At 40.4% G+C, this 13,273-nt stretch overlaps 1 protein-coding gene across 3 annotated transcripts in view; it reads right to left on the bottom strand.

The window, feature by feature from the left end:
• The window catches only part of ENOX1 (ecto-NOX disulfide-thiol exchanger 1), a 356,835-nt gene that overhangs the window by 133,388 nt on the left and 210,174 nt on the right, over positions 1 to 13,273 (bottom strand). For all 3 annotated transcript variants that reach the window (XM_030234651.2, XM_018908677.2, XM_030234653.2), the window contains 2 exons: positions 1,014 to 1,148; positions 8 to 145 (listed from right to left, as the gene is read on the bottom strand). In XM_030234651.2, coding sequence (XP_030090511.1) covers positions 8 to 145; positions 1,014 to 1,023 — 148 coding nt within the window. In that variant the 5' untranslated portion in view covers positions 1,024 to 1,148. The remainder of the gene's footprint in view (positions 1 to 7; positions 146 to 1,013; positions 1,149 to 13,273) is intronic.

Below are 13,273 nucleotides of genomic sequence, written 5' to 3'. Positions count from 1 at the left end.
ACCATACCTGTCACAAGCTGTTGTCCTGCTAGTCCTACTGGAACCATCCCCAAATTATTCATAGCTGTAGCCCAAGCTGTGGGATCAGTGACTGACATGTTTAGCTGTGTGGTGTCTATAGCTATACTTCCCAAACCATCAGCTGCTGCAAAAAAGTAAACATGCTGTAAGTAGAAAGGCCAAGGAACCACAATTTTTAACCAAATCTTTCAGTGAGAATGTGGTATCACAACCACTGTTTATTTTGGGTTTGTTTTGTTTCTTAATTACGATTCACCTTTAGATCATTGCTATTAGTCCTTGGTATTGTATAATAGAATATAAAGATATTGGAAACATTCAACAGCTGTAAATGGTGCAAGGAAAAGAGAAAACTTTCACCATGAGGATAGTCAAGAAGTAGAACAGGCTGTGCAGTCACCATCCCTGGCACCTTTCAAGACTCAACTTCATGAAGCCTTGAACAGCAGGTCTGACCCTATCTCTGGCCCTGCTCTAACGAGGAGGTTGGACCAGAGACCTCCTGAGGCCTCTCCCAACCTGAATAAATTGCCCTGCAACACCCTGATAGAACTTAATGATACATAAATAGTCCTGGAACTTGCCTGAAACCTCTGAAAACCAAACACACCCCAAGGAAAGAACCATTTTCCATAAGGTGCAATTTTTTATTTTGTAAAAGATTTAGGAACATATTATTCCCTAACTAAAAAGAGATCAAAAAAATTCCATTCACTATAGCAAATACCAAGGTTTTGGTTTTAAACCAAAAGAGAAATATCATTAGTATGGTCAAAACAGACTGAGTCCACCTATGGATCTTCCTTCGATGGGGGAAGAGTGGGTGGGGTAGTTAAGGGATGGCACCTTAACTGAAAACTGAATATACCTGATACCGAAACACCAGACACAAGATGTGATCACACATTTTTGCTTCTCCCCTCCCCAGTCACACCTGAAACCAGCTCTTTCCAGGTATTTTCTTAGGGCCTTTGCAAACCTGAGATATTTACCGGCAGCCATTGCTTTTCCCTGGATCCTTTTTCTTCTGTTCGACTTCTTCAGTTAGGAATAATTAGCTACTGTATTAGCAGCATCTTGAGATGGGATATCACCAAGCACAGGGCTCTCACACAGCTCATTAGGCTCTGAAAGAGAAAAGATGGAAATAACTCCAAGTGCCAGAGTCAGAACACAAGAACAGACCGACCTCTTTGGGAGGCACTGGAAGCTCCTGCCCACTCCCTCTGGATCAGCAGCCCCAGCCTCTGTGCACACATTTCACAGCCTCTGTAGAGGCATTCCAGCAAACGCTCCTCCTCGCCTGCTGAACAAACAGTACCACGTATGAACCTGTCAGGACACTGAAAAGCCCTTCACAAATTAGGTCTTATCAGTAGCTACACAGCCTCCTCAGCATGAAGGCATCGGCTGGAAGAACATATAAAGGGATGAATATGATTTTTTTTTAAACTGTTTACAATTAACTGGTGTTGCAAGTTTCAAGGAAATAGTCGTCTGTTCTGAGACGGAAAGAGGAAAGAAAATACTATGCAATGACTTACAGAATGGAGCCTGCAGAGATGTGGCAAAGAAAACCTAACAAAGCTGAGGAAGATGCCTGCTCCTTAACTAACACTGCACCCTTGGCTCACAGAAGTTACTTAGCTCAAAGCAAAAGTGCAGTATGTGCTTCTAGCTAAAACACGTTGCTCTCATCAGGTATCTGTTAGGCTATGAATTTTACATAGGGGCAACTGCTTGCTGTTGCTGTTGTTGCTTGGGAGGCTCACCACGCTGGCACGTCGCTCATCGGAAAGGAGGCTGAGCAGGTGACAGGTAAGAGGTATGAGCAAAGTCTGTGAGCTCCCGGCAGGGGCAGAAAACCCTGGGCTGAGGATGATCACATGCACAAGCCCAAGCTACTCTTTGTGCACCAGGTACATGGGACTGTGGGTTAGGGAGGGCCACGTTCATTTTTCTGGGCTGTCCAGTAGCCTAAGGGGTCTGATCCAGGGTGTTGGGTACCGGGGGCCAGCAGCTGACCAGAAGCTAACAAGTGTTCAGTATTAGCACTGCACAGGTGAATCTTGGTGACTTGTTCAGCCCTAGAATAGCTGTGCTGACTTTCAGAAACTACTTGAAAGATCATAATTAGGAAGTTTCTAACATGCAGACCCTAAGGACATGTCTTTAGAAAAGATACAATTAACATAATTACACTATATTTTAGCTTAGTACCTCCCACACTTTTCTTTTTTTCATTTCATGTGCATAAAGTGCGAGCTAGAAAGTTTTATGTTTTAGTTCCATGACACTGTACACATCATTTCCTAGGAACATGACAAAATCAATGGCTGTAAAAGTGAAGAGTCAGGCTCAAACAATGGTCTACATTTTTTGTATGTTGTACTTTACAAATAACCAATATACTAGGCTAAAAAGCATTTTGTTCAAATCTACAGTGTGTCTACTTAAAAGTCAATATTTATCAACCCTTAATATTTGAATTTGCAATTCCAATTCTTATTTGATCTCCACTATTCATTATACATAACATAAAATATTTTTATCATAAAATTAGCTTTTAAATAACGTCTATAAACAGCAAACAAACACTGAATGGAAGTCCTCTGCAGGGAATGTGACTAACATAAGGCAAGGCAGCCAAGATTTATGTCAAATTTGTGAAAACTGGGTGTCTCCTGTTCAGCTCTTTAAGCTTGTACTTAGCCCTTTCCACTGAGGCTATAAACTTCAGACCACAAAATCTGTTTTGAGGTTAGGGCTGGCTGAATTATTCCCTGTGAATAAGTTATTTCTTACTCAGTACAGCCCTCCTTGCTCTTTATGAATCACTGCCAAATCAATCCCAATTTACAAATATATGCTGAATAGCCCAGATGAGAGTGGTTCACCTCTTCCCCTGACCAGCAGCCTTGTTGCCTTGATGAAGAAAGGAGCATTTAAAAACCAACAGTGATGAAATGCCTCTTCATACCTTGCTGTGCGCTACTTGCTTGTCCCCATAAAGCCATGGCTACTGGGGAGGAAGGAGGTACTGCCCCATGGTTTTGGGGCAAAGGCATCTCAGATAGGCATGGATTGCTGGGATAAGAGCAAGAAGATTGGTCTTGGACTCTCTCTGCCTTCCCCCTGGCCCACGTTTTACTGTTTGGTGAAGTATGTACCAGGCCACAGCTCTGCTGCTGAATGCTACACACTCTTCTGCCCAAGCCCACATGCCAGTTGCCTCAGTTCTGCCAGAAAGGCAGGATCAGACCTCAGTCTACTGGGAATGACTTTTTGGTGTATTCCTTCTGACAGGTTGACATATTTCAAATTTTGGTATACTTTCATGAATTATCTACAAATATTTGTTAAATTCCTAGCAGAGGAAGAAGAATGTAACTCCATGACTATGAATGAAAGCATATTCAGTAGTTTGAACTGATGAAGCTTATGGTGTACTATACCACCAGCTCTACCCAATATGCCAAGGAAGTCTTTGCTCAAAACACACTCTTATATCCCACCCTGGCTCTGGACAGCTTTGCTTTTTCTCTGATCACCAGGTCTACTGTTTCATCAAAAGTACCTGGATACAGTGCAGGGTGAACCAGGGGAAAAGCCATAAAAGAGAACGTGAGGAGCCTAAAGTGGAACTAGTTCTATCTAACCAAGAACTGCTGCAGGCTATTTTGTCAGTGGAAGAGAGCTGAATAACAAGCATAAACGAACCTATGAACGCTGAATAATTTGCAGTAAGCTGTAGGCAGAACTAATGCTCCATCCTGAAGGACACAGACTGTAGAAACTAGCTCTTTTAAAAAGAAAAATACTAATTGTGAACATCCCTTCTAGTGGTTACATTAGGACTGAGCAACGTAATATGGCTAAAATAGTCCCACAGGCATTACATACCTGATTTAGACTCAAACATTAGCTTTTGTTTAAAAAATTTGTGTACAGAAGGTTTCATTAATGCTTAAAATAAAATCAGCTTTGGGGAAATTTCTGCATTTCTTTGTGCAGCTCAGACAATGCACTATTATACCCTTCATGACACTGTAAATAAAACAAGCAAGGAAAACAAACAAACCCGCTGTCTAAGTCATGTAAAAAAACAAGATCCTGAGTTTGATGAGAAATACATCTATTAGCAAAGATTCTTGCTTTCTTAATAATAAATTGAATCACTGTTACTGGTTAAACAGCAAGAAATTGTAGGCTCATGCAGGGATCTTGTGTAACCTGAGCAGACATTAACCAACACCATTTCACTGACATCACACCTTTAGAGAGCATTCCTGATTTACAATTCACTAATACTCCTCTGGGCATTAATGACCTGAAGATATATGTAAAAGAAATCTGGTTTTATAAACACTTGTGCATGGGGGTAGCTCTACTCCAGGGGAGAAACTTCAGAAGCAAATAAAGCCATAATCCTGATTTACAGGAGAAAATGTATAAAATATTCTGGGTCCTACTATTCCTTGGGAGAGGCAGGGACATTAATAAAAACTTCCTGATTTGAGAACTTCTGCTTAACAAAATTTTGATGCCAAACATTTTGTAAAGCGATTTCACATTACACTTTTTGGGTGGTCTCTCTTTTTGCAGACATGATGCAAGTACCAGTCCTCGGACGGTGAATTGCAAGAGACATTTAGACTTCCCTCAGACAGGTTGTCAGGAAGATAAAGCACCCTCAAGTCCATACCAATGAGCACTTCTCAGTCATAGCAGTCATAGCAGATTGTACTTAGTGCACATATTTTATACCAGGCAATTAAATGCAGTTACCCAAATGAATACAGAAGTCGGTTATATATTGTTCATCAATTATCACAGGCAATGAATGCCATGAGACAAAGAAATTAACACAACATAAAACTAATTCAATAACAGCAGATTGTGAAGTTAAAATCCTACCCTTTAGATATCCATAACACCACAATGAGTTACAGCACAGAGTGAAGTTGATTAAATGCACCACTGTAACGAGGCTCTGTGGAGTGCCCGGGTCAGCAGCCAGCCCTGGGATGCAAGGAGGAGGTTCTCTGCCCAGCTCTGACACTGACCTGCTGAGTGACCTTCAGTCATTTCAGCTCTTTGTCTAATTTTTGTGACCACTAAATCCCTCAAGGAAAAAAATGATGGCATCAACCTTTTGAAACCTGGGAGTACAAGTCACAAAGTCATTAAATGCTATTGGTACTGATTTTTGAGGAAACACAGATGGAAAGGAGCAATGTGGAATCTTGTGAACTGTTACATCTAGGCGAGTTTTCCAGTTCTTAAAAGAATAGCAATTTCAAAGTGTTTGTTACTATTCACTGTGATTCATAGGACAGTGGTCATTAGGTTGGTCACACTCCACCTGACCTGCCAAAGTACAGGTCATTTATCAGGCTACCTCCAGCTGTCTTCTAAAACACATCAAGTGTTTTGTGCTGATTCTTCCCAGTGCTTTTGTTTCTCCAGCTGCATACAGGACTCCCAGTAAAGAAGGGAAAATAGAAGGAAAAGCTAGACAAGGATATGCTGTAAGTCACTGTTCATTTCTTTCTGACCATCTTATGATGATGAAGAAAGATGGGACTAGCAACAATGAAAATGATATTTTTGTGCCATAGCCATCCTCCTGGGCTCCATGAAAAAAAATTTAAAAAAAGCATCTCCAATGTGATTTCTAAGATGGATTTAAAAAATATTTTTGATATTATTGCATATGCAGTGTTACAAGAAGAGGCATTATTTTGCATGGTAATGTATGTTAACATCTAGAAAATGTCACCTAAATTCAGAAATTCAAAACAAATTGAAGGAAAACATATTTCTTTCAACAATTTGCCAACACACATTTACTAAAACAAGTAAAAAAATTATATCAGGTACCAAAGCTTTTTTGGAGCAAAATCTTTTTTTCTGGGAGGGGATCCTAACCTATGCATCTACTGTATGCTTCATCCCCCTGCAGCTCTCCCTGCAAAGACCAGCTGGTTTCCAGCATCTCCATAGTCACCCTGTTTACATGGATTTCTCTGCCACATCTCCCTCTTACAGAAGGCCTTTAAAAGAAAGATTAATTCTGCAGGAACCAGCACTTTCCTTAAGAAAACAGCTTAATTAGGCAAAAGCTAGGGAAGATAAGCTCCCTTAGAGCCTAAATAAGAGCTCTGGTTTTGTGTTCACTCACATAAACTTTTCAATTTTTTGTCTTATGAATGATTTAAAACACCTTTGTTCATTCTGTATTATGTCACTAAAAACCTACACTGTCATCCTATAAACTCATAAAATATGTGCTGGTGCATTAAGACCTTTCACTTTTAACTATGTAAACCAAGTATGTAGGTTTTCCCATGACTGCAAGGGATCCTTTCCACCAATTTTCACTGAAAAACCAGTTAATGAGTAAATCATGTCCATACTGATGGGACTAAGACAACTTAGAGAAAAATCACAATATATTTACAGTTCCCTCTATATTCAACAAAGGCAATTTTTACAAAACATATTTTCTGGAAGAACTGTTCATTTGAGATGCTGCACTACCTTAATCCACTGTCCCAGCATGTCTTGAAGATAACACATGGTACACACAAAGGCCAGACTTCCCTTGGAAAGCAGAACATTACAAGATTTCAACAGAGAAAGAAAAATAAAGCAGAGGTCTCCAAGATAAACAGGTATTCTCTGGTGATGCTCCTTGAAAGGCCACTCGGTAATATTTCATGGTAAATCCCAGACTTCACTGGCATCTCAGAGCTAAGCCTTAACAGGTTACAAATGTGCTTTTTGTTTTGCATGTATTTTAGCAGCTGCAGTCTGATTATGCTGAAGTCTATAAATAACAGAATCTGGAGGCACATTAAGCAAAGCGTTATAGAAGTCCAGCTTACTTACTGAAAAAGCATATGCAGTTCCAAAATCATTTGGAACAGGAAAAAAAAAAGCCATATTGCTGGCTAGCAATGCAGCACAGCCTTGATAAAAACAGGTCTGATTATTCCTTGAACACAAAACACTGTTGTGAGTTGATGATTGCATCTCTGTTTTTCACCCTGCCAAGATGGCTTGCAATTGTGACTCACTTGCTTCCCATTTAAAAGAACAGTGACTTACTGACTAAATTAGGACAATCCTTTCTTTAAATGCTGCATTTTAACTTCATTTATATTTACCAACAAGAAAATATTCTGAAATTTTTAAATTATTTCAAGTATTTTAATAGCAAGCCTTTTATCACATTACTTTCTACTAAAGGCCAGTGATTATTTTAGAAACATGACATCCCACTCCACTGTATGTCAGACAACAGGGGGAACATTCAAAGAAGATTTTGTACAAAGACACTTCAGCAACTTCATTGAAAGGCTGAATACTGAAATGAGAGGTGCTGGAATGCCTTCTTGATGCCATGAAGTACCTGGGGAGTCATATGGGCTATACATGCTACTTCTTATCTTTTGGGGCTTGAGACAATACCTATATAAATGCACCACACCTACCAAATATCTTTTACTCATTGTACCCCACACAGTGTTCTTTCTTCATGTTTACTAAACCTACCTCAAGCTGAAACACAAAGGGTTGTATGGTTGAGTGTTTTTAAAGAAAAACTAAGACAAAAGGGAGAAAAAAGAGACCAAAGCAAGCCAGGACACACTTCTAGAACAGGTATTTTAGTTTCCTGGCTAACCTAAAGTGAAATCATTCCCATGTCACCTCCTGAAAAAATGAACAGCTTGACATGTAAGCTCTGTCTGTGGCAGAGCCCCAGGGGCTGTATCATGGAGACCATCACAGGCAGGGGTGCCTTGCTATTGAATTTCCAAATGAACACAGACTGCTGTCTCCTAGTCCCAGAAGACCAGGATACAGCTGAGTTTCACATGGTAACATTATGTATGGAGAGTCTATTTTAAGTAACTTTTTAGAAGTTTCTAAAATGCATTCATTATAACTTTTCTTCTCCTTTAAAGTCTGTATAATTGAACTCCTGGAGTTAAGGCAGCCTGTCTTTTCAGGCAGACATTCATCAGGGGAAAAAAACCCCAAACCTGTCAGTCAAACTATTTTAATATTTTCAAAATACATTTTTATCATTGGGTCAAATTATGGCAAGAGGTGACATCTAAATGCCCTTGGTTAAGTGCAAGGGTGATCTGCAGAGCACTTTTTGCAGAATATTAAAGCAATCTAAAGTCATATTGATCAAAACTTTATGCAATACCATAAAGTATTCTCTCAGTGACGGCTGTTTGTTGAAAATCTGGAAAAGAGATTTAGGCTTGTTTTGTTTGTTTTAATTCATAGTTTCTGGTGATAAACTTTGCTTCAGAGAAAAACCCACTATCTCTTCTATCAGCTTACATCTGTCCTCACTCTGAAAGCTGCCATCTCCTTTTAGCACATCACACTCAGGATATTTTCTCCAGCTACAAGCTCTAAATTGCCAGTGTGCTCCCTGGGCTCATTTATCTTGCAATCCTTCCATCCCTCGTTGTATACCTCCTGTTCTCCATTTACCTCATAACACTTTTTCTTGCTTTTCTTTGCATTATTTTGTTTCCATCCCTTGACTGCACGCTACCCCTACAATGTAGGCACATCTCTTGTCTTAATCTGCCATGGGCCATTCTCTCACCCAAATATCTCTTCACAGCCAAAATGTTGCACTGTGCTGTTGTATTAGGGAAGGCAGGGATTCACCTCACCTAAACTCTGCCAATGTAGATATCTATGCTTGAGTTTTCTTGCTGTTGTTATTGCCAATGGGGAGAACCAGATACTTCTGCCAGCTTGTTTCAGACACCTAACTTGCCAGGCAGTGAAGCTCACCTTAGAGGTGCACATCTCACTCCCCTGGCTGGAAGTCTAAGCTGCAGTTTTGGATATGAACATCTGTTTTGTCAGACACCCATGGGATGAGATGAGCTGGGCTGAGCAAACCGTGCCTTGGGAGCTCAGCTGTCACTCTGCTACCTGCATGCCATATGAATCCCAGCAAGACACTCAGTCCTGAGGGACTTGGCTCCCACTCCTGTCCTTTGCCTGATAACTCTGGCACAGCGAGCTGCAGGAGAACAGAAAGCACGACTCGGTTTGCAATAGCTCGTGAGAATGTCCCCAGATACAGATACACACAAATTAGAGAGACAGAGAGATGGTTGTCTTTCTGATTATTTTTCTGCCCATCCCCAGTGAATATGCCAACACATAACTGTTAGTGTTTGACAGCGGGAACTTCCCACTCTAACACGTTTCCAACAACTGTGATGCCCTATATCTGCCTTTTCTATGGAGAGAAAATTCATCCTTTTCTTCCTACTTCCAAATGATGAATCCCATCTCCTCAGCCCCATTTCTCTACCAGACACCTAACTTTCTTGCTCCTTGTAAATCCCATTTTAAAGATCAGCGTAAATCACACAAACCTCTTGGCTTTCACAGTCCCTTGTTTCTGCCCACCAGCCTTGCCAAGGCTGCTCCTGCCTTTCTTCATCATTCCTGCCATACTTGGGGACAGCATCTGCTTTTGAACCAGAAGTGAGGACAGCTACAGGGAGTTTCCCTCTGTCCTTTCTGATTTACGAGGTAGTTTGCTGTAGATAAATGAGGGAAATGATGAGTATTTTCCACCTCCCACAGGACGAAGCAGAGCTTCCAGGGTCTTTGCGCTACCGCACACCCATTTGCTTTCCTCAGAGGCTGAATTAAGTTGCTAAGCAGAGCCAGGAATTTTGCCTGTTTTCTAAACAGTTGTTTATGGGATCACTAGCAAGTTACATAAATTTAGGATTATCACATACTCTGCGGGCACTGAGGGAGAAGCAATTCCACAGTTAACATGAGGTCAGATCAGGAAAACAGCAGCTACTATGTGTGCTTCAACTATGATCAGGCAACAAAAATTATTTTGATGCTTCTGCCTTGTAACTAGCTGTCAGGGGGTCAGGATGAGAAGGCTAGAGCTGCAGATCAGGGTGAATCTAATTATGCTAAAAGCCCTTTTTCCCTCCAGGTGGTCCTGCCATACCTTTACCCAGTCAACAATCTTTCCACTCCCCTTTCCCTGAAACGTCTTCTTGTATGAGCATTTTTCTTCAGTTTCAGTTACAATTCTTCAGGGCAGGAAATCATCTGTTTTTTCCCTCAGGAAGGGTTAAAAACTACTGGAAACATGGCATTCCTTGGGCTGTAATTGAGCTGATGCTGGCTTTAACCAGGTGCCTTCCAGGCAGGGATATCAGCAAGGCAGCACTGCTCTAAGACACAGAGACAAGGCCACCCCCTAGGCAGGCTTCTGCATAGCCCCTTGTGCAGCCAGGCTTTCATCCCATTTGAAGCTTTTAGGGTGCCACTGTGTTGTAAAACTGGGAATAGTGATCTAGGAATAATGATGATCATAGCATCCTTCTCTTTTCTCATGTAACCCTTCCACCTCTTTCACGTAGTTAGCAATCCTGTCATCCACCATTTTTCAAAGTGTTGTACATTTGTTTGTCTTTTTTTATTTGAATTATAAGCTCTTCAGGGCAGAGAATTTGCCTTTATCTGTGTTGGTAAAGTACAATGTCAATTTAATGCACTATATAAATATTTTCTAATAAAAAGGGCAAAAACAAGAATAATATATTTACCATAATACAGTATTTCTAGCCTTCAAGATACAATCAGAAACAACCCAAAGTCAACAACAAGACCAAAAGATTTGCGGACCCTTTAACCATGAAGCTGAAGCCATGAAGCCACTTTGTGAAACCTTGGTAAATTAGTTACTTATATTCATAAATAGCAGTTAAGATCCTTGCAAATTGACCCTCTGGAAAATACAAAGCAGAACAAATCCAGTGTAAACCAGCAGAGCACTGCTCCACATGTGTATTATAGGGGTCACAAATGGCCTCCTAGTTACTTTTTAAACAAATGCAATGTTAATACTTTCACTGCGACATTATGAATAAAGCATTTGGCCTGTAGCTATGAATATGGTATCTCATGGCTTTTGACTTGTTGGTTTATATCCTCATCCAGAAAATTTATGTACCCTGTTCTCTTGGAGTCAATCTTGACTCACCCCTTGAGCACGCAGAGGACATGGCCCATGTAGAGGGCTCTGGGGCGCAGCAGCTTCCATCAGCTTCCCCAGTGTAGCTGGGTGGCCACCACTCACTACCCTCCCTGCAGCAGCAGTGCTCTTCTGGCACACAGGAGGAGAACAGAGTGCCAGAGTCAGTGTCCAGGCCTCTTTGGCACCATCTCTGCTTGCGCTGTTAATGGTTTCTTTGTTCTTTAAAGCTCTGAGGTATCAAATTAATCAAAATAACAGCGATGATGCAAGAGATTAAACTGACAGGAGTATGATCTGCCCTTATTTGTCCAGGTGATACTACAGGAAGTGCAAAGCAGATACATGTAGAGGACAAAGCTATGTCCTTGGAATTTATGGTCTGAATGGAAAATGCTTTGTGAGACTGCTATATTTCTGTCTAAAATATATGGTTTAATTTAGGAGTGCCTGAGTGACCCTAGCAGCTTCTGATATATAAGTGGTCACGTTAAATGACCTCTATGTACTTTCTTGCCTGAAGCTCAGAGCAACTGCAATGGGTCCCATCTGTTATTCTTTTAATTGCCTACTAATATTTCTTTTGGTGAGAAAGACTTAGTAGAGCCCTTCTGCCTCCAAATGTCTTCCAACCTATCCCAATTGCAATACAGCCAAAACAAATACAGGTCTGCAGTGCTCTAGAAATGAAAAAGATACTTGACGGGGATCCAGGAGATTCCTGTTCCTCATATAGCTCTGTAACACACCTTTGGCAAGTAATTTAAACCATCTACACCTTGATCCCCCACCCATGAAACGGCCTGATTATACTTCCTTTATCCCAGACTTTATTAATCTTGCCTAGTCAGGCTGTTCTCTGATAAGGGGTATGTCCAGCATCACCAGGATGCTGGACCATGACCCAAGCCTGCAGAAAACACAGGATTGCATTAGGTTGAGGAATATTTTTTCCCTATAAAATTCAATACTAAAGCAGAGCGGAATAAACAAAACAAACAAAAAACCCCAATTATCATAATTTCCTATGGAATTACTTTTTATCTGAATGTGGAGAAAATAGCAAGTTTCCTTTAAAAGCACTTGCAATGAAATTCACACTCTGTCAGGTGTAAATTACAGCCTGTATCTCATCTTGTTCTATCTACAGCTCCTTTCATAGTCATGCATAGCACCAGCGTACAAAAATATTTCCTGCATGTGATCAAGCAAGTGTGGTCACATAGGATGCAAGAAAAATAAGAGGCTCAAAAAAAAAAAAAATGTTTACTGGTATCTTAAAAGAAAACTGAAGTTTGTAATCATGCCATTTCTCAATCAGATGAAGTGAATTACAATTGTCCTTGGGAACACAATTCAAATAAATCTAAGAAATATTTTCTTTAAGAAGTTTCAGAGAACTGAGGTAGCTAAAAATATATGACAGAAAAAAATAACAATCCCAGGAACATGATTATGTTGTGCAATCACAAATATAGTAGATCATTTAAATTAAGGCCAGATCATAATAGAGTGGAATAGCATGGAAAACAGGCTTTACATCTTTTTTTTTGCCGGTGTTTTATGGAAGATCTTCTGATTGCATATGCTCTATGACATCTAATAAATTACTTCAGAAAAATTTCTCCACACCATAGTAAACTCTGCAGAAACCTGGTTTCATCTATACTCATCTTCAAAATAGTGAACTCCTCCTTGAGTACAGTGGATTGGAGATCCTGCAAAGGGCATCACTGGAACACAATGAAGCATCACTGAGCTTGAGAGGAGTCACCAGATGGAGTTGTAGTGCATTGTCATGTGCACTACATTTCAGGGTCCATATTTCAGGGTACAAACAAGATTTCAGCCTGGGTAGAAATTCAATGTTGTTAATCTTCTTTAGGACAACTGTGGCTAGGGGCAAGGAAGTGGCGTATTTCGTTTAATTACACGTCCAGAAATGCCTGAGCTAGGAAATTCTCTCTTTAAAGTTGGCAATTTCCTTTCATTCAGGAATAGTTTAAATGTCTTAATAGTTAAGCTATCTATACAAAGGCTCTACCTCAGGTTTACTACAGATTAGGTCTCTAAATGCTTATTAGTTGGTGAAGAGTGGGTTTCTGCCACAGTGCAGAAAGAGAAGCAATAATTTTCTGGATGATAAAACCTTTGTGGGGCACTAAAACTAAAAAATTTGCTTGTTCAAAT

This window comes from Serinus canaria, chromosome 1, assembly GCF_022539315.1.
Source record: "Serinus canaria isolate serCan28SL12 chromosome 1, serCan2020, whole genome shotgun sequence".
In the NCBI taxonomy this organism is placed as follows: Eukaryota; Metazoa; Chordata; class Aves; order Passeriformes; family Fringillidae; genus Serinus; species Serinus canaria.
The sequence above is the reverse complement of the archived record's forward strand: the minus strand, read 5'-3'. Positions and strand labels throughout refer to the sequence as shown.